The sequence below is a fragment of the Ailuropoda melanoleuca genome, chromosome 1 (assembly GCF_002007445.2).
Source record: "Ailuropoda melanoleuca isolate Jingjing chromosome 1, ASM200744v2, whole genome shotgun sequence".
NCBI classification, from domain to species: domain Eukaryota; kingdom Metazoa; phylum Chordata; class Mammalia; order Carnivora; family Ursidae; genus Ailuropoda; species Ailuropoda melanoleuca.
In genome coordinates, this window is record NC_048218.1 from 63,490,791 (window position 1) to 63,511,408 (window position 20,618).

The 20,618-nt window shown below is 38.2% G+C and overlaps 1 protein-coding gene across 6 annotated transcripts in view; it reads right to left on the reverse strand.

The window, feature by feature from the left end:
* The window catches only part of POLQ (DNA polymerase theta), a 124,532-nt gene that overhangs the window by 14,416 nt on the left and 89,498 nt on the right, over positions 1-20,618 (reverse strand). For 4 of the 6 annotated variants that reach the window (XM_034659247.1, XM_034659236.1, XM_034659240.1 and 1 more), the window contains 3 exons: positions 15,832-16,016; positions 13,472-13,583; positions 2,176-2,300 (listed from right to left, as the gene is read on the reverse strand). In XM_034659247.1, coding sequence (XP_034515138.1) covers positions 2,176-2,300; positions 13,472-13,583; positions 15,832-16,016 — 422 coding nt within the window. Of the gene's footprint in view, positions 1-2,175; positions 2,301-13,471; positions 13,584-14,301; positions 14,367-15,831; positions 16,017-20,618 lie in introns of those variants that run through there. The other 2 variants (XM_034659264.1, XR_004624951.1) reach the window with 2 other exon arrangements.

Below are 20,618 nucleotides of genomic sequence, written 5' to 3' on the forward strand. Positions count from 1 at the left end.
CCCACTCCCCTTGCTTGTGTTCCCTCTCTCGCTGGCTGTCTCTATCTCTGTCAAATAAATAAATAAAATCTTAAAAAAAAAAAAAAAAAGAATACAGAGCAGTGAGAACTTGCACACACTTCTGATAAGATGACGATGCTACAACCACCATAAGAAACCATTTGGCTTTATCTACTAAAACTGAAGCAGCAGCAATTCTATGACTAGGTCTTTATCAAACATAAATGGAAACATACGGACACCAAGGACCCTGGACAAGAATTTTCAAACCAGCAAGATTCATAATAACTCCAAATTGGGGCGCCTGGGTGGCTCAGTTGGTGAAGCATCTGCCTTCAGCCCAGGCCACGATCCCACGGTCCCGGGATTGAGTTCTGCATTGGGTTCTCTGTTCACTGGGGAGTCTGCTTCTGCCTCTGCCTCTGTCCCTCCCCCTGGCTCGTGTTCTCTCTCTCATGTTCTCTCTCTCTCTTTTGCTCTCTCTCTCTCAAATAAATAAATAAATAAATATTTTTTTAAAACCCCAAAAAACAAAAAAACTCCAAANAATATTCTTTTAAAACCCCAAAAAACAAAAAAACTCCAAACTGGTAACCTAAATGCCCGTCAATGGAAAATGGATAAACTGTGATATATTCACAGAATACACTATAATACAATATAGTAAAACAGGTACTCCAAGTGAAACATGAATGACTTACCTATGCAATTTTGAGTGAAAGAAGCTAGACGCAAGAATACATACAAATGATGTATAGAGAGGTCAAAAATACATAAAACTATAGGCTTAGAAAGGATGATGCGATTATTTCTGGGCCGGCTGTGGGTAGTGATTAGGAACCATCACGGGAATTTCTAAGGTGCTGACAGTATCCTATTTGACTTGAGTGGTGATTACACAGGTGTAGCTCTGTGATAATTTACTGAAATTTACATTTGTTTCCTGTACTTTCCCTATGTATATTTTTCAATACCATAAAGGTTTAAACAAAAAGTAAAACCACACCAAAACAAAACTAAAAATTAAGTCTTTTATGTTTATTCATAATTCAGAGGTTTGGAATTTTCTTTTTTTCTCAGCAACAACATAATGAATCAGTTAGCTGTGACTCTTAAGGATTTGGCATGAAAAGCCTTACTCTCACTTCTTTAGGTGCAAAAATACTGATTTTCAAAAACTTACATGGTTCATTTACATTAATAACTCTATCTGCCATTTTTCATAATGTAAATTCCAGGAAACAAACTCCTGTTATATCAAGTCTAAATTTTTCAGCCTGCCATTAAAAGCCTTCCACTAGCTGGCTCCATCCGACCAGTAGAAAATTATCCCTAAGTGACAACTCATTTTGAGATATGGTAAAAGCCTGATATATATCTGATGTCTGTATATATGGGAGGCTACAGAGTGAGAAATAACCAAAAGCCAACTATTCCTTCATAGTCCCTAAGAGCATTAGTGCTCTGAAGTTTACCAGTATGGGGCTAGGTATTTTTAATACATACAATGTGTAGTGGGCACAGATATATCAAAGAATGGAAGAAGATAAAATACAAGCAGTTAAAATAGGAAGGTGTGGACTATGATAGAAATTTAAATATTCAGACACATAGAATACTTTTGTGGATCCCAATGATTTCAGAGATTTTAATCATAATTTGAGCACATACCATCAATAAATACTTAAAATGGTGTTAAAAATAGCCTTTTTCAATATTTTGTATATCTTTATAACCTCTGTTGAGCCAGTACTTTTTTAAAACAAATAAATAAGTAGAATGAATGAACCACATTTAATGATTGGCTAACCTCTGAAAACATGGGCAATTTGGTGTGATATGACAAATGGTATATGATATCTGAAACAAAGAACAGTTAGCAAATGTTAAGAATTAAGTTTATAACTTATTAGCAAAACTAATAAGAAACTGGTTTATTGAAACAGAACATCTTTAAAGTATTTGAAGTATTAAGTGAACCATATTTACATTAGTCTCCTAAGAACTGTGTTCAGCAAATACAGGCATGTGCCATCACTTCAAAGTCCTTAGTGAAAAAGATCTAATTAGTAGGCTATTGAACCCTAAAAGGAAAGTTAGCAGTGTTTAGTCTTTGTGGAAAAAGTATATGTCATTAAAATATTAAGTTAAAAATCCAGAGATATTTCAACATACGTGAGCTTTATGGTAAGGGTTGTTGTCGTTGATTGCTGGTAAATATCTACGCCTTCCCAAAATGGTCTGGACAAACCCATCTCTTTTACAATTCTTCACCGTCTCTCTCATGAAATGATTAATCCCTACAAAGAAAATACAAAACTAATTATAACCAAAGTCCATTCTTAAGCTCATTCACTAGCTTCAATAGAGAAAAATATACCAAAACCCTACCATGATTCTTAACACTGTATCACATCATCAAAACTTTGCATATAAACTTTCATTCACTTTTTGTAGACTCAAAGTTAGAAACAAAAGGGACTTTAGAAATGACATAAGCTATTTCACTTAGCATAAGCAGAGAAAGACAATTGTCATAAGGTTTCACTCATTTATGGAATATAAGAAATAGGAAGATCGGTAGGAGAAGGAAGGGAAGAATGAAGGGGGGGTAAACAGAAGGGGGAATGAACCACAAGAGACTGTGGACTCTGGGAAACAAACTGAGGGCTTCAGAGGGGAGGGGGGTGGGGGATTGGTATGGGCCAGTGATGGGTATTAAGGAGGGCACGTATTGCATGGAGCACTGGGTGTTATATGCAAGTAATGAATCATGGAACATTGCATCAAGAACTGGGAATGTACTGTATGGTGACTAATATAACAAAATAAATATTATTTTAAAAAAAAGAAATGACATAATCTAACTCTATCACCAACAAAAAATATGAAACTAAACTCCAGAACAACAGAGCAGGTACTAAAACCTAGGATCTTANAAAAAGAAATGACATAATCTGACTCTATCACCAACAAAAAATATGAAACTAAACTCCAGAACAACAGAGCAGGTACTAAAACCTAGGATCTTAAGACTATTCCATGTTACTTTTCACAGCCTTCTGCTCTTTGTTAATCTTCTTTTACTCTTTGGTCTTACCACTTCCAGGCTTAAAACATTCTAACAGCTCCTCATCAGCATCTAAGCTACAATCCAAACAGGATCTAGTTGCAATTAGTACACGAATAATAAATATTTCATTATGGATATATACAACTCACTTCTTAAAATTTAAAAAGACTATGTATAGTATACTATTCAAACATTTTCATATTCCCTATACCAGCATGCATCCTTTGCAATATAGGTTCATAATTATGTCTTAAAGATCTTCAGGGTGAGTTTGTTGTTCTAGGTGGGCCAACTGCTCATTCCTGTCTCTGAGTTAGAGATGCTATTTAAAACACAATCAGGTATAGAGACTGTGCTGATCTATCTTTGCACATATGAATGTGAAATCTCTGCTTTCTCACTGCTCTGCTAATCCTAAATAATAAACACTGACTTTTCCTAACTAAAACCCCTCATTTGACGATTTCTGTTTGCAGCTGGCATAGGAGAGACATTTGAGGAGACTGTGTGTGAAATAAAGGGGAGAAACCCCTGCGAACTGAAGCTATTGGTGATATTCAACCACCAGCATAAGAACTTTGGAAAGCAATAAGGCTCTCGCCTCTTTCTGTTTAAGAATTACTGTGGGGGAGGAGGTTAAGATGGCGGAGGAGTAGGGGACCCCTTTTTCAGCCGGCCCCCTGAGTTGAGCTGGATAGGTACCAGACCAGCAGGAACATCCACGGAATCAGCCTGAGACGCAGGAAGATACATCTGGATCTCTACAAATGAACATCTCCAGTGCTGAGTATCGAGGTACGAAGCGGGGAGCCGTGAAACCGCACACAGATATCGGAAGCTAAACAGAAGGGGGAGGGAGCCGCCGTGTCAGGGCGCCGGGAAGCGGTAGCCACCTACATGGGGGAGCGGACAGACCGCGGACCCGGACCCGCACGCTTGAGACAGCAGACTGAGAAGGGAGCTCCGGGAGCGCACGCGGGACGGCTGGCGGTTGCACCTGCACGGGGGAGCAGGCGGACTCGCGGACGGCACCCGCGAGACAACAGACTTAGAACGCGAGCTCCAGGAGCGCGCGCGCAGGGCGGCTGGCGGGCCACCTGCACCGGGGAGCGGGCGGACCGCGGACCCGCACTCTGGAAACGGCAGACTGAGTCCGTGAGCCGGGAGCGTGCACCACCAAGCATCTCACGGAGCTCCGGAGCTCCGGTGTGCTCACTGGATCGAGGCTGAGACCGGGAGCTCCGGGAGCGTCCGCGGGGCGGCTGGCGGCTGGAGGGCCACCTGCACGGGGGAGCAGGCGGACTCGCGGTCAGCACCCGTGAGACACCAGACTGAGACGGGGAGCTCCGGGAGCCCGCGCGGGGCGGCTGGCGGCTGGCGGGGTTGGAAACACAAAGGACAGAGACGTGCCGGCCCTGGAAGTGAGGGCTGGGACGCCGGGTGTGGGGCGCACAGCCCGGGATGCTGCAGGGTTGAGCAGCACCAACAGAAACAGAGTTAAAGTGGCCAGAACATCAGTGGAGAACGATCCGCGATCCCTCTGTTCTGAGACAGAGGCTGAATTTCAGCCGCTGCTGCTCTCTCAGAAGAGGCATAGCAAACCGCCAGGGAAAGCCGCCAGAGAACAAAAGCCCGGAAATACCGGCTCACAGGGTGCCCATCCCCATCCCCCCTCGCAAGGGACACAGAGACTCTACCCAAACAGGGTTTTCTGAGTACCGGCAGGCAGGCCCCTCCCCCAGAAGGCAGGCTGAAAAATCAAGAAGCCCACAACCCGGAGCGCCTGAGTGGCGCAGTCACCAAGCACCTGTCTTCGGATTAGGGTGTGATCACAACGCTCCGTAAGGAGTCCTTCATCGGGCTTCTCCACCGGGAACCTGCTTCTTCCTCTCCCACTCCTCTGCTTGGGTTCCCTTTCTTGCTGACTGTCTCTCTCTCTCTCAAATAAATAAATAAACTCTTTAAGGAAGAAGCCCACATCCCTAAGATCTCTATAAAACAAGGGCGCACGGCCTGGGTCCCAGTCAACACTTGGGCTCTGGACAACCCTGCAATCTCTCTTCATCAGAATGACGAGAAGGAGAAGTCCCCCCCAGCAAAGAAAAGATAATGAGTCTGTGGCCTCTGCCACAGAATTGGCCTCGGCCACAGAATTAATACATATGGATGTATCCCAATTATCAGAAATGGAATTCAGAGCAACAATGGTCAAGATGATGAGTAAACTTGAAAAAAGCATCAGAGAAAGCGTTGCTGAGAATATAGAATCCCTAAGGGCAGAAATGAGAGCGAATCTGACAGAAATTAAAAACTCAGTGGGCCAAATACAGTCAAAACTAGAGGCTCTGACGGCCAGGGTCACCGAGGCAGAGGAACGCGTTAGCGAATTGGAGGATGGGTTAGTAGAAGAAAAAACGAAAATAGAAGCTGGTCTTAAAAAAATCCACGCCCACGAATGTAGATTACGGGAGATTACTGACTCTATGAAACGATCCAATGTCAGAATCATCGGCATCCCTGAAGGGGTGGAGAAAAACAGAGGTCTAGAAGAGATATTTGAACAAATTGTAGCTGAAAACTTCCCTAATCTAGCAAGGGAAACAAGCATTCGTGTCCAAGAGGCAGAGAGGACCCCATCCAAGCTCAACCAGGACAAACCTACGCCACGGCATGTCATAGTGCAATTCGCAAATATTAGATCCAAGGATACAGTATTGAAAGCGGCCAGGGCAAAGAAATTTCTCACGTACCAAGGCAAAGGTATCAGGATTACGTCAGACCTGTCTACAGAGACCTGGAATGAGAGAAAGGCTTGGGGGGGCATTTTTAAAGCTCTTTCAGAGAAAAACATGCAGCCAAGGATCCTTTATCCAGCAAAGCTGTCATTCAGAATTGATGGAGAAATAAAGACGTTCCAAAATCGCCAATCATTAACCAATTTCGTAACCACGAAACCAGCCCTACAGGAGATATTAAGGGGGGCTCTATAAAGGTAAAAAGGCCCCAAGAGTGATACAGAGCAGCAAGTCACAACCGATACAAAGACTTTAAAGAGAAATGGCATCATTAAAATCATATCTGTCAATAATCTCTATCAATCTAAATGGCTTAAACTCTCCCATAAAACGCCACAGGGTTGCAGATTGGATAAAAAGACATGACCCATCCATTTGCTGTCTACAAGAGACTCATTTTGAACCCAAAGATGCATTCAGACTTAGAGTAAGGGGATGGAGTACCATCTTCCACGCAAATGGACCTCAAAAGAAAGCTGGAGTAGCAATTCTCATATCAGATAGACTGGATTTTAAACTAGAGGCCATAGAGAGAGATACAGAAGGGCACTATATTATTCTTAAAGGAAGTATTCAACAAGTGGATATGACAATTATTAATATATATGCCCCCAACAGGGGAGCAGCAAGATACACAAGCCAACTCTTAACCAAAATAAAGAGACATATAGATAAGAACACAGTAATAGTAGGGGACCTCAACACCCCACTATCAGAAATAGACAGAACACCCTGGCAAAAACTAAGCAAAGAATCAAAGGCTTTGAATGCCATACTCGACGAGTTGGACCTCATAGATATATATAGAACACTACACCCCAGAACCAAAGAATACTCATTCTATTCAAATGCCCATGGAACATTCTCAAGAATAGATCATGCTCTGGGACACAAAACAGGTCTCAGCCAATACCAAAAGATTGAAATTATCCCCTGCATATTCTCAGACCACAACGCTCTGAAATTGGAACTCAACCACAAGGAAAAACCTGGAAGAAACTCAAACACTTGGAGGCTAAGAACCATCCTGCTCAAGAATGACTCGATAAACCAGGAAATCAAAAAACAAATTAAACAATTTATGGAGACCAACGAGAATGAATACACAACGGTCCAAAACCTATGGGATACTGCAAAGGCAGTCCTAAGGGGGAAATACATAGCCATCCAAGCCTCACTCAAAAGAATAGAAAAATCTAAAATGCAGTTTCTATATTCTCACCTCAAGAAACTGGAACAGCAACAGAGGGACAGGCCTAACCCACTGACAAGGAAGGAGTTGACCAAGATTAGAGCAGAAATCAATGAATTAGAGACCAGAACCACAGTAGAGCAGATCAACAGGACTAGAAGCTGGTTCTTTGAGAGAATCCATAAAATTGATAGACCACTGGCAAAACTTGTCCAAAAACAAAGAGAAAGGACTGAGATTATTAAAATTATGACTGAAAAGGGAGAGGTCACGACCAGCACCATTGAAATTGCAAGGATTATTAGAAACTTTTATCAACAGCTATATGCCAAAAAACTAAACAATCTGGAAGAGATGGAGGCCTTCCTGGAAACCTATAAACTACCAAGACTGAAACAGGAAGAAATAGATTTCTTAAATAGGCCAATTAACTATGAAGAAATTGAGTCAGTGATAAACAACCTTCCAAATAATAAAACTCCAGGCCCAGACGGTTTTCCTGGGGAATTCTACCAAACATTCAAAGAAGAAATAATACCTATTCTCCTAAAGCTATTTCAAAAAATAGAAACAGAAGGAAAGCTACCAAACTCATTCTATGAGGCTAATATTACCTTGATCCCCAAACCAGGCAAAGACCCCCTCAAAAAGGAGAATTACAGACCGATTTCTCTAATGAATATGGATGCCAAAATCCTCAACAAGATCCTTGCTAATAGAATCCAACAGTACATTAAAAGGATTATCCATCATGACCAAGTGGGATTCATACCTGGGATGCAAGCATGGTTCAACACTCGCAAATCAATCAATGTGATACATCATATCAACAAGAAAAGACTCAAGAACCATATGATCCTCTCAATTGATGCAGAAAAAGCATTTGACAAAATACAGCATCCTTTCCTGATTAAAACCCTTCAGAGTGTAGGAATAGAGGGTACATTTCTCAATCTCATAAAAGCCATCTATGAAAAGCCTACTGCAAGCATTATTCTCAATGGGGAAAAGCTGGAAGCCTTTCCCTTAAGATCAGGAACACGACAAGGATGCCCACTCTCGCCACTATTATTCAACATAGTACTAGAAGTCCTTGCAACAGCAATCAGAAGACAAAAAGGGATCAAAGGTATCCAAATCGGCAAAGAAGAAGTCAAACTGTCTCTCTTTGCAGATGACATGATACTCTATATGGAAAACCCAAAGGAATCCACTCCCAAACTATTAGAAGTTATAGAACAATTCAGTAAGGTGGCAGGATACAAAATCAATGCCCAGAAATCAGTTGCATTTCTATACACGAATAACGAGACTGAAGAAAGAGAAATTAGGGAATCCATCCCATTTACAATAACACCAAAAACCATGCGTTACCTTGGAATTAACTTAACCAGAGACGTAAAGGACCTATATGCTAGAAACTATAGATCACTTTTGAAAGATATTGAGGAAGACATAAAAAGATGGAAAAATATTCCATGCTCATGGATTGGAAGAATTAACATAGTTAAAATGTCCATACTACCCAGAGCAATCTACACTTTCAATGCTATCCCGATCAAAATACCGAGGACATTTTTCAAAGAACTGGAACAAATAGTCCTTAAATTTGTATGGAACCAGAAAAGGCCCCGAATCTCCAAGGAACTGTTGAAAAGGAAAAACAAAGCTGGGGGCATCACAATGCCGGATTTCGAGCTGTACTACAAAGCTGTGATCACAAAGACAGCATGGTACTGGCACAAAAACAGACACATCGACCAATGGAACAGAATAGAGAACCCAGAAATGGACCCTCGGCTCTTTGGGCAACTAATCTTTGATAAAGCAGGAAAAAACATCCGGTGGAAAAAAGACAGTCTCTTCAATAAATGGTGCTGGGAAAATTGGACAGCTACATGCAAAAGAATGAAACTTGACCACTCTCTCACACCATACACAAAAATAAACTCCAAATGGATGAAAGACCTCAATGTGAGACAGGAATCCATCAAAATTCTAGAGGAGAACATAGGCAACAACTTCTATGACATCGGCCAGAGCAACCTTTTTCACGACACATCTCCAAAGGCAAGAGAAATAAAAGATAAAATGAACTTATGGGACTTTATCAGGATAAAGAGCTTCTGCACAGCCAAGGAAACAGTCAAAAAAACTAAGAGACAGCCCACGGAATGGGAGAATATATTTGCAAAGGACACCACAGATAAAGGACTGGTATCCAAGATCTACAAAGAACTTCTCAAACTCAATACACGAGAAACAAATAAACAAATCATAAAATGGGCAGAAGATATGAACAGACACTTTTCCAATGAAGACATACAAATGGCTAACAGACACATGAAAAAATGTTCAAAATCATTAGCCATCAGGGAAATTCAAATCAAAACCACACTGAGATACCACCTTACGCCAGTTAGAATGGCAAAGATAGACAAGGCAAGAAACAACAATTGTTGGAGAGGATGTGGAGAAAGGGGATCCCTCCTACATTGTTGGTGGGAATGCAAGTTGGTACAGCCACTCTGGAAAACAGTGTGGAGGTCCCTTAAAAAGTTAAAAATTGAACTACCCTATGACCCAGCCATTGCACTACTGGGTGTTTACCCCAAAGATACAGACGTAGTAAAGAGAAGGGCCATATGCACCCCAATGTTCATAGCTGCATTGTCCACAATAGCCAAATCATGGAAGGAGCCGAGATGCCCTTCAACAGATGACTGGATTAAGAAGCTGTGGTCCATATATACAATGGAATATTACTCAGCTATCAGAAAGAACGAATTCTCAACATTTGCTGCAACATGGACGGCACTGGAGGAGATAATGCTAAGTGAAATAAGTCAAGCAGAGAAAGACAATTATCATATGATTTCTCTCATCTATGGAACATAAGAACTAGGATGATCGGTAGGGGAAGAAAGGGATAAAGAAAAGGGGGGTAATCAGAAGGGGGAATGAAACATGAGAGACTATGGACTATGAGAAACAAACTGAAGACTTCAGAGGGGAGGGGGTGGGGGAATGGGATAGACTGGTGATGGGTAGTAAGGAGGGCACGTATTGCATGGTGCACTGGGTGTTATACGCAACTAATGAAGCATCAAACTTTACATCGGAATCTGGGGATGTACTGTATGGTGATTAACATAATATAATAAAATAAAAAATAAAAAAAAAAAGAAACAAACAAAGGAGGGTAGGAAAAAAAAAAAAAGAATTACTGTGATATTGTTGAGTGAAGAGTAAAGAAAAGGATGAGATACGAGAGACCGTATCTCTACAAATTCTCTTACCTGATTCCTGTCAGAGACCCTCAAATATTCAGAGGTTGAAAGAACTACTTTAAAAAAGCAAACAAAGCGTTGGGGCAAACCAGGAAACAGACTCTCAACTATAGAGAACAAACTGATGGTGACCAGAGGGGAGGTGAAGGGGGAGGGATGGGTGAGATAGGTGATGGGGATTAAGGAGGGCACTTGTGATGACCACCAGGTGATGTATGGAAGTGTTGAGTCACTGTATTGTACACCTGAAATTAATATTACACTGTATGTTAACTAACTGGAATTTCCATAAAAACTTTTAAAAAATCAATCCCGAGTTATAAATTTACATACAGAAGGAACCCACTTTAAGTGAACAGCTAGATACATTTTAACAAATGTACACTACAAGATATGAAACGTTTTTATCACCTTTACAGTCAGTTCCCCCTTAACAGCCTCAAACTATCACTGATCTGCTTTATGACACTATATATTTGTTTTTCATGTTCTTTTTTTTTTTTTTAAAGATTTTATTTATTTATTTGACAGAGATAGAGACAGCCAGTGAGAGAGGGAACACAAGCAGGGGGAATAGGAGAGGAAGAAGCAGGCTCACAGCAGAGGAGCCTGATGTGGGGCTCGATCCCAGAACGCCGGGATCACGCCCTGAGCCGAAGGCAGACGCTTAACCGCTGTGCCACCCAGGCGCCCCTGTTTTTCATGTTCTTAAAATTCATAAAAATTGAATTATATTATATGTTCTCATTTGAGCTTGCTTTCTTTAGCTAAGTAGTATTCCATTGCAGAGATACACCAAAATTTGTTTATCCATGATCCTGTTCTAGACATTTGTTTGTTAGGAATAAAACTGCTATAACCATCATATACAAGTCTTTCTTTGGATAATCCACATTTTCATTTTTCTTGGACAAATACCCAACAGTAAAATTGCAGGATCACATAATTAATTGTGTGTTTCACTCCATATGAGTCATAGTGTTTTCCAAAGTGGTTGTACCATTTTACAACCCTACCAGCAATATAAAAGAGATACAATGTTTTTAATTTTAGCCATTCTAGTGTTTTTGTAATGGTATCTCTTTGTGGTTTTCTTTTCACTGATGACTAATGATGATAGCGTTTGATGTGGTCATTCATATATCTTCTTTTGTGAAGTGTCTGTTCAAATCTTTTGACCTTTATTTTATTGGACTGTTTGCCTTCTCAGCATTGGATTATAAGAGTTTTTTATATATTCTGGCTGCAAGTTCATTAGACAATAGGAACTGCAAATATCTTCTCTTTTGTGGCTTGCCTTAGATTTTCTTAATGGTGTCTTTTATCAATGTTTATCTTTTATGTTTAATTCAGTATAATTACCACATACGAAATCTTTGCCTACCTTAATATCACAAAACCTTTTTCCCCTATTTTCTTCTGGAAGATTTTTGGTTTTAGCTTTTACTTTTAAATCTATGTTCCATATCAAGCTAACTTTTGAATATAGTATTAGATGATAGTTGAAGTTCATTTTTTTCCTGTACTGGTATCCAGTTGTTCTAGAACCAACTGTTGACAAGACCATCTTTCCTCCATTTAATTACCATGGTGACTCTGTTGAAAATCAATCCACCATATATGTATAGGTCTGTTTCTGAACCCTTTATTGTGACCCACTGTTTTCCATGTCTACCCTTATGCCTATGTTGATTATTGTAGTTTTATATTAAGTTTTGAATCCAGGGAGTATTAGTACTCAACACTGTACTTTTCCCAAAAAAATTTTCCTAGTTATTCCAGGCCCTTTGAATTTCCGTATAAATTTAAAATCAGTGTGTCAAATTCTACACAAAAGTCTAATGGAATTTTGATTGGAATTAAATTGGATCTATAGAACAATTTATAGAGAACTGCCATCACAATAATATTGTGCCTTCTAATAAATTAACATGGTAAACCTCACCTTCATCTAAATATTCTTCAATTTCTCTCAGGATTGTTTTAGAGTTTTCGGTAAAGCCTTGCACATACTGTTGAATTTATCCCATGTATTTCATGTATTTTGATGTTAACATAATTCACTGATTACTAGTATACAAAAATCCAACTGATTTTTACAAATTAACCTTGTACGGGGGGGTGGGGCACCCAGGTGGTTCAGTGGGCTAAGCAGCTGACTTTGGATCAGGTCATGATCTCAGGGTGCTGGGATCCAGCCCCACATCAGGCTCCTTTCTCAGTAGGGAGTCTGCTTTTGCCTTTCCCTCTGCCCCACTCGCCGCTCCCCTACTCATATGCTCTCTCTCTCACTCTCTCTCTCTCAAATAAATAAAATCTTAAAAAAAAAAACACCTTGTACAGTGGGACATTTCTAAATTTAGTTATTTGTTCTAGTAGTTGTTTTTGTAGAATTCATATGATTTTCTACGTATAAGATCATGTCATGTATGAATAAAGTTTTCTTTTGGGGGACTGTGGTTAGGACTGATTACGAAGGGTATGAAATAACTTTCTGGGATGATATGGTAATGATTTCATATCTTGACTGTAGTGTAGGTTATATGACTCTGTGCATTTGTCAAAACTTATACAAATATACATCTAAAAAGGGTAAATTTTAATCATGGAACACTACATCAAAAACTAAGGAAAAACTATGGTGACTAACATAACATAATAAAAAATTTTTTTTAAAAAGGGTAAATTTTACTGTATGTAAATTATACCTCAATAAATTGCCGAAAGATAATTTAAAACAATAATACTCAAAATACTCTGTAACAGCAATTATTCTCTCATAGTTTCTGGTACATTTAATCAATGGTTTACTGTTTCAAATTAAAGCTATCTAAACCTAAAGCATAGCACAATTCCAAGATTTTATAGCATATTCACAACGACAAAGTAGCGTATACATCATGTGGACTTTGTTATTCCATTTCTGTTCCTATTATTATGAAAAAAGACCATCTTAGTAAATAATCATAAGGTTGATGTTATTTAATTAACAATACCTGGTGAAAACTTCTGACTAATAGAAATGTTAACAGAAAATTTTGTAAAACTAATTTTTTTCAATTAATATGGCAAGAGAGTTGAATAGTATCTAGAAGATAATTAATATTTAAGGTTTCTTTACCTGTATATCTGGATTTAAAGGAATCAATGTAGCAAGCAGCATCATTTTCTTTAATGCCCATCTGCTCTCCCAAAGATTTAGCACCCATTCCATAAATGATTCCATAGCAAATCTAAAAAGGAGTCATTACATTCAGTAAGTAAATTAAAGGTCATAACTACATCACATTCAGTAAGTAAATTAAAGGTCATAACTACATAAATATAAGAAGTTGATCAGGATTGAAATTTGGCAAACTTTTTATTCCATAGTGTGTCAAAGAAATGATTAGATCTACTTTTGGTAGGTTAGATTCATAGAATCTGATATCCAGTGAACATCTTTTTTTCTGCCTTTTAACAATCCTTCGGGGCTGGAGGAGGAAGGGGAAAAACAGAAATAAATGTGAATGTGTATATTTTAAGAAACTAATCCTAATTATTTAAAAGGGAAGATTTATTTCTGACTCTTTGTCATGTATCCAGTAGTCTTCAGAGCAGTTTTCTACTCCTAAAATATCACATTAACTCCTGCTTAGAAAAGTGTCCAGGAGTCAGGAAAGAGAAGTTTTAAAAATATTCCTCTCCTGGCTCTTGCATAGGACAGAGCAGGAAGAGGAGGCTTCGTGGTTGGATAACAGGGAATATTTCACTGGAGATAAATATGCTTTCCACCTCACCACCACCTGATATCCCACAATTGCAGAATTCAACTGGGTTAAACAAATTCCTAAGGAAATTTTGGGGGCAGTGGAGGGAAATGGTCTAAATAAAAATAGGTCAGTAGGAAACTGTAATTTATTAATAAGTATTGCCTGGGTTTAAATCCTAGTTCCACATTTACAAAATTACCTTGCACAAGCTATCTCAAGTCTTGTACCTCGATTTCTTCATCCACAAAATGAGGATAGTAATACCTGCATCATGGAATTGTGAAGATTACTAAGTTATTACTTCTAAGTGTTCAGGAAACTGGCTGATATAAAGCAAGCTCATATAAATGTCATTAAACATAAGTTTAAAAGATAACTTGCAAAAAATTATTATCAGAGTTCCAAACTACTTTTAACATGCTAAAACAGAAGTTTTTGTCCTTTCCCTTTTTTAATACATTGAGAAAGATTTTTTTCCCTCCTTTTATCTTTTCTTTTTTGGTGTTTCTACATTTTATTTTACTGTGACTCCTACTTTTTTTTTTTTTTTTAACTCGGGTAGTACATAGCACTGGCTGAGATCTCAGCCAGACCCAAGGAGTAGATGGTTCAGTGCATGATGACTTAGTATAGCATAAACACTATTAAATCATGTAAGAACTTATAAAATAGAGGCAGATACCATCAGTGGATAACTGTTCAGGTAATACAGTCAGAATGTCTAAGTTCTGGCATTCTGAGCTTATCCTGGCTCCACCACTTATAGCTGTAGGGACCCTAAGCAAATTACTAACTGCCAGCACCTCAGTTCACTCCTATATAAAATGGGAATAATAATCATACCTATTTCATGGGTTTATTATGAAGATTAAATATTGGAACATTCCCTAATTTACCCAGGGTTCAATTCTTGCTGAATGCAGGACCCCAGAGATTATTAAACAGAGAGGGCAAAAAGTTGGTTTTTGAAAGAGTGGAAGGAACAAGTGCTGGTGCTAAACAGGCAATGGCGAGAAGAAGGGTTTCATGCCTAATGAGCCAGTCAAGAATTACAGCCATGAGTAACTAGAAGTATAAATGCAAAAACTAACACAGCAGGATCTTAAAGGTGGGAGTAACGGCATCAGATTTCCCACAGGCCATGTGGTGAAAAAAAGTATCAGTGTCAACAGAGGCCAGGAAATGGTGTAAATATGGCCTTTGACTTTCTCTGTGCTTGACAGTCATGCAGGAGTAGGAACTAATATGGACCCACTTGAAAAGTCCAAGGACAGTATAAAGTTTCATATGTGGATTAGCTAACCAATGACCTCAAAAAACTAGAAAACTCTCAGTTTATTAATTATAATCCACAACTCAGTGATTTTTTTCAATACATTTAGAGAGCACCTGTAAAAATAAGAAGATGAAAATATATTTATAGACTAGAAAGACATTTTTAAAATACAAACACATACACATAAATAACAACTACCACCACCACAATATCTACCACTAATGCAGATGGTTTTCCTCACACGAAGTATCCTCAGACTAAGTCTATCTGATTCTTCCTACTGACTCTATGAAGGAAAGTATAATGAATACCATGAGACAGGCTCCGGTGAATGTGGTTTGAAAGATCCACAGATGGAGAAATAATTCCTCAACTGCAAATGATCAAGCCAATTTTTAAATTTTTTTAATCATTAAAATTCTCACATATGGTAAGCATGTTCACCAAGATCACCTGCTTTGCTTGTTGCCTCAGATCATCCCCAACAGACTCTGGCTCAATCATCTTCCACTCAGCTGCAATACTCCTGAAAACATCAGCTCCAGTGTTTAATACTTGAATGAGGCGACGATCGTGGGATAAATGAGCCAAGATCCTCAGTTCAAGTTGAGAGTAATCAGCAGCTAATATTAAACCACCTGAAATAGAAATGATTTTAGAAAAGCTGGTACAAAGATAAGTCCAGGTTTCATATAATTGAGCAGGATGACAGAAATTTAGTTCTAACTTAGAATCATAAGATTAGGGGAAGGGAGGGAAAACTGAAAGGGAAGAAATCGGAGAAGGAGACAAACCAAGAGAGACTCTGGACTCCGGGAAATAAACTGGCGGTTACAGAAGGGAAGGGGTTAGCAGGATGGGGTAATTGGGTGATGGGTATTAAGGAGGACATGTGTTGTGATGAGTGCAGGGTATTACAAGCAACTAATGAATCATTGAACACTACATCAAAAAAAACTAATGACGTACTATATGTTGGCTAACTGAACATAATAATAATAAAATAAAGAACCATAAGATTATGTGCCCAAAAGTTAAAATCTTGATCTCAATGTGATGCAATTCAGTTCTGTAACTTAGATCATTTTTTTTTTCTGTTTAGCTTTCAAGTATATGTAATATGTGTAAAGCCACCTCTGACCTCTGCCCCTTAAACCACTGTGGTAGTGCTTTCCTGAGTGTTTCTACAGCACCTGACACACAATCTAAAACGGTTCTCTTATGCCTCTCCCACATAGCACAGAGCCATTAGGGATGGGATACTTAATTTTCCTTTGCATTCTACAGAAAACCTTGCACAGTTCTGGTACTTCATAGCCCCTTAAATGGTTGTTGAATGAATGAATGAAGAAACGGGTTTGCAATATGTGCACATTAAGTAGGCTAGACAGAAACATGTGCTTTGCTTTGACAACAAAACATTCAATGGAAACAATCAAGGGGTTGATATGTGGAGAAGAGTTACTTAGAGGATTTGGAGGGTTTACCTATGTAAGGATATGTAATAGAAATTACTGGATTAGATATGCATGGCAAAAACAAAATTTAAAAGTTCATGGCTAAAAAAAAAAAGGAGGGAAAATATTTGCAACTGATATCACCACAGACTCATTGCCATATTATAAAAAAGACAGGCTACAAATCGAGAACAAGACAAAATATAGACAAGCAGTTCACAGAAATAATCAAAAGAACCTTAAACATACTAAAGAATGCTCAACTTTATTCACAATAAAAGAAATGCAAATTAAAACTAGAGCAAGAAATAATTTTTCTCTACTTGAATTGCAAAAATCCAGAAATTGGACAGCACATTCTGTGGCAAGGCTGAGAAAGAAACACATACTGTTATTGGGAACGAAATTGTTACTGTCCCCCATTACACTGCAATTCAACAGTATCTATCAAAATTGATCAGGTTTACTCTGTGACTCAGCAAACCCACAGGTTGTTACACAGATGACCTGCACAGAGATTAGACTGGTTTACGTTCGAATTTATTTAATGATAATCACAACTCTCCAGTGTAAAAACATTAAATGAAAAAAGGCACACAACAATGTATATGGAATCCTTATTTTTGTGCAAGAATAGGCGAAGAAAATATTACATATTCATATTTGCTTACATCTGCATAAAAAATACTACAAGGATATATAAGAAACTTATACAGGTCATCCAGAAGAGCTGTAGACAATAGGATAGCTAGGACAGGGAAGGAAGCAAAACTTCTCAATACGTACCTTTTATATATTTTGATCTCTGAACTATGTGAATGAATAAACAATTCAAAAATATATGATAATTTAAAACAAAGGACCACAACTTTTATGGCCTTCCTGCCATGAATAAGAAAAAAACTGGCAAAATACATGAAATAAGCATTTTCAGATGTTGGAATAGACAGTGCAGGACTACAATCTCTAAGAAGCGGGGAGGAGAGAGGAGATAAGGTGAGCCATGCAACTGTCTCAAGTTTCTGAAAGAAGGAATTTACCAGAACGCATTGCAGGGAAGGAGAGATGAAACAAAGCACTATGATCAGAGCTAAGGAAGCAGAGACTAGAGTTTGTGCCTACTGAGGAGGCTAAAATTTGTAGAAATTTGGAGAAAGGAGCTGCATATAAAAGGAGCACCACAAATATGCACAGTAATCCCTTCGGATTTTTGACCAAATACTAAAGGAGCGAGAAAGTTCAGAGAACCAGGCAAAGAATCAATACTAAAAAAATCACTGCTACCAAAGAAACAGCCACCATCGCACGCTGTCGGCTGAACAGCTACTTGAACAACAACCTCTTGAATGTTGAGAGATGTTCAAGCTGTGACCAGACCAAGTGGACAGACCCTGTTAACACCATGAGCACCAAGTAGAGACCCCAACAAGGCCACACCTTACAATCAGGGCTAATCTAGCCCTAGAATAAAGGCCACTCTAAACATTTGCTAACAAAGCTTTAAAAGTCACAAAATGAGCAAGTCTATGTGAAAGTAAATTAATTGTCTGCTACGAGAAAATGTTATTAATGAAGACTACAAAATCCCGAGTCAATAATGTAGCAACCAATGTCTAGCACACAATAAAAAGAAAAAAAAAAAACTAGATATACGAAGAACCAGGAAAATGTAACTCTGACCAGGAGAATATTTAATCAATAGAAAAATGACCCCAAAATTACAGAGATGATGGAATTTTAAATAGCTACCACAGATAATGGTCAGGAATTTAAAGAAACATGAATATACTGATGTAATAATTGCAATAAGGTAATAAAAACTAGACCAAAAAAAAATCAAATGAAAATTCTAAAGCTAAAAATACAATATCTGAAATGTAAAATTCACTAGAAGGATGTGACAACAATTAGACACCGTAGAAGAGAAATCCACAAACTTTAAATAGTCAATAGAAAATATACATTGTAACATAGAATTAAAAAAAAAAAAACAGGGAAGGGGGATAAAAAAGAAAAAAGTTTCAGTGACCTGTGGGGCAATACCAAGTGGTATTACATATGTATATTTGGAGCAATAGGAAGAAAGGAGAGAGGAGAGGGAGAGATGAACAAAAAATATTACACATGGAACGTCTGGGTGGCTCAGTCATTTAAGTGTCTCACTCGAGGTTTCGGCTCAGGTCATGATCTCATCAGTCATGGGATCAAGTCCTGTGTGGGGCTCTGCGGTGAGCAGAGGAGTCGGCTTGAAGATTCTTTCCCTCTGCCTCCCCCCTCGTGCTTGCACGTACGCTCTCTCTCACTTTCTCTCTCTCTCAAATAAATAAATCTTATAAAAAATATGAGAAATAATGGTTGAAAATGTTTCAAATTTACTGAAAAGTATAAGCACATAGATTAAAAAAAAAAATAAGGCAACTCAGGATATTCAGCAAATTCAAAAGTCTCAGAAGCACAGCATGAAAAACTACCCAAAGACTCTTGCCCAAATCAGATTGCTAAAACTGAATAACAAAATTTAAAAAGCATCCAGGGAAAAGTTAGTTACATTATGCTTGGAGGAGGAGCAAGAAAAATGGTTGTGTACTTCTCATCAGAAATAATGCAAACCAGAAGCTAATGGAAATATATATTTAATAAGCTGAAAGAGAAGGACTGTGAACCTAGAAATCTATGTCACATAAAGTTATCTTTCAAAAGTGAGGATAAAATAAACAAATCTAGAGACATGGGAATGCTGGGATAAATCACTGTCAGTAGAACCGCATTACAAGAAACCTTAAAAGAAGTACACTGGAGGAAATACTTCAAGTTTCCCTGAATTATTCCAAGAAATGAAAAGTGCCAGAAATGGTAAAAAGTGGACAGACAGGAAAAACGTTTTTTTATTTCTTGATTTCTTTGAAAGATAATAGACTGTTCAAAGCAAAAATAATAACTATATAGTAGAGTTTATAAGTCATAGAAATGAAATCTATTATAAAAGAGGGGAAATGGAAAAAAAAAACTTTACAGATGAAGTGGTATAAGATAATTTGAAGGTAGTCTGTGACGGGACACATACGTATTGTAAACCCTAAAAAATCTAAGATAGTTAATAAGGCAATTGAGGATATAAAAAGAACAATAAAAAATAGTCACTTAAAGCTTTAAAAAAGAATAAAGAACAGGATAAACATAACACAAATAACAAGATAGTAGACTTAAACCAACCATATGCCTATAATTACTCTAGATGTAAATGGACTAAACACTACATTAAGTGACAGAAACTTTCAGAATTAATCCGTATATGTTTAATTTCAATGAACTTAAAAATTTTGAGCAAAGGCAGTATAAAATACTGTCATGTTAAACACAATTTTATTGTTTAGGTAAGAATAAATTGATGGATGAATAGATAAAATATATACATATAATCAAATATTATTCAGCCTTAAAAAGAACGGAAATTCTGACATATACTACAACATGGATGAATCTTAAGGACATGATGCTAAGTGAAATAAGCCAGATACAAAAAGACAAATACTGCATAATTCCACTTATATGAGATACATGGAGTAGTCAAATTCACAGAGACAGAAAGTGGAATGGTGGCTGCCAGGGACTGGGGAGCAAGGCGGGAGAAGTGCTGTTCAATAGATACAGTTTCAGTTGTGGAAGATGAAAAAGTTCTGGGCAATAATGGTGGTGACGGTTGCACAACAATGCAAATGTACTTAATCCCAGAGAACTGAACACTTAAAAATGGTTACAATGATAGTGTGCTGATAGTTTACA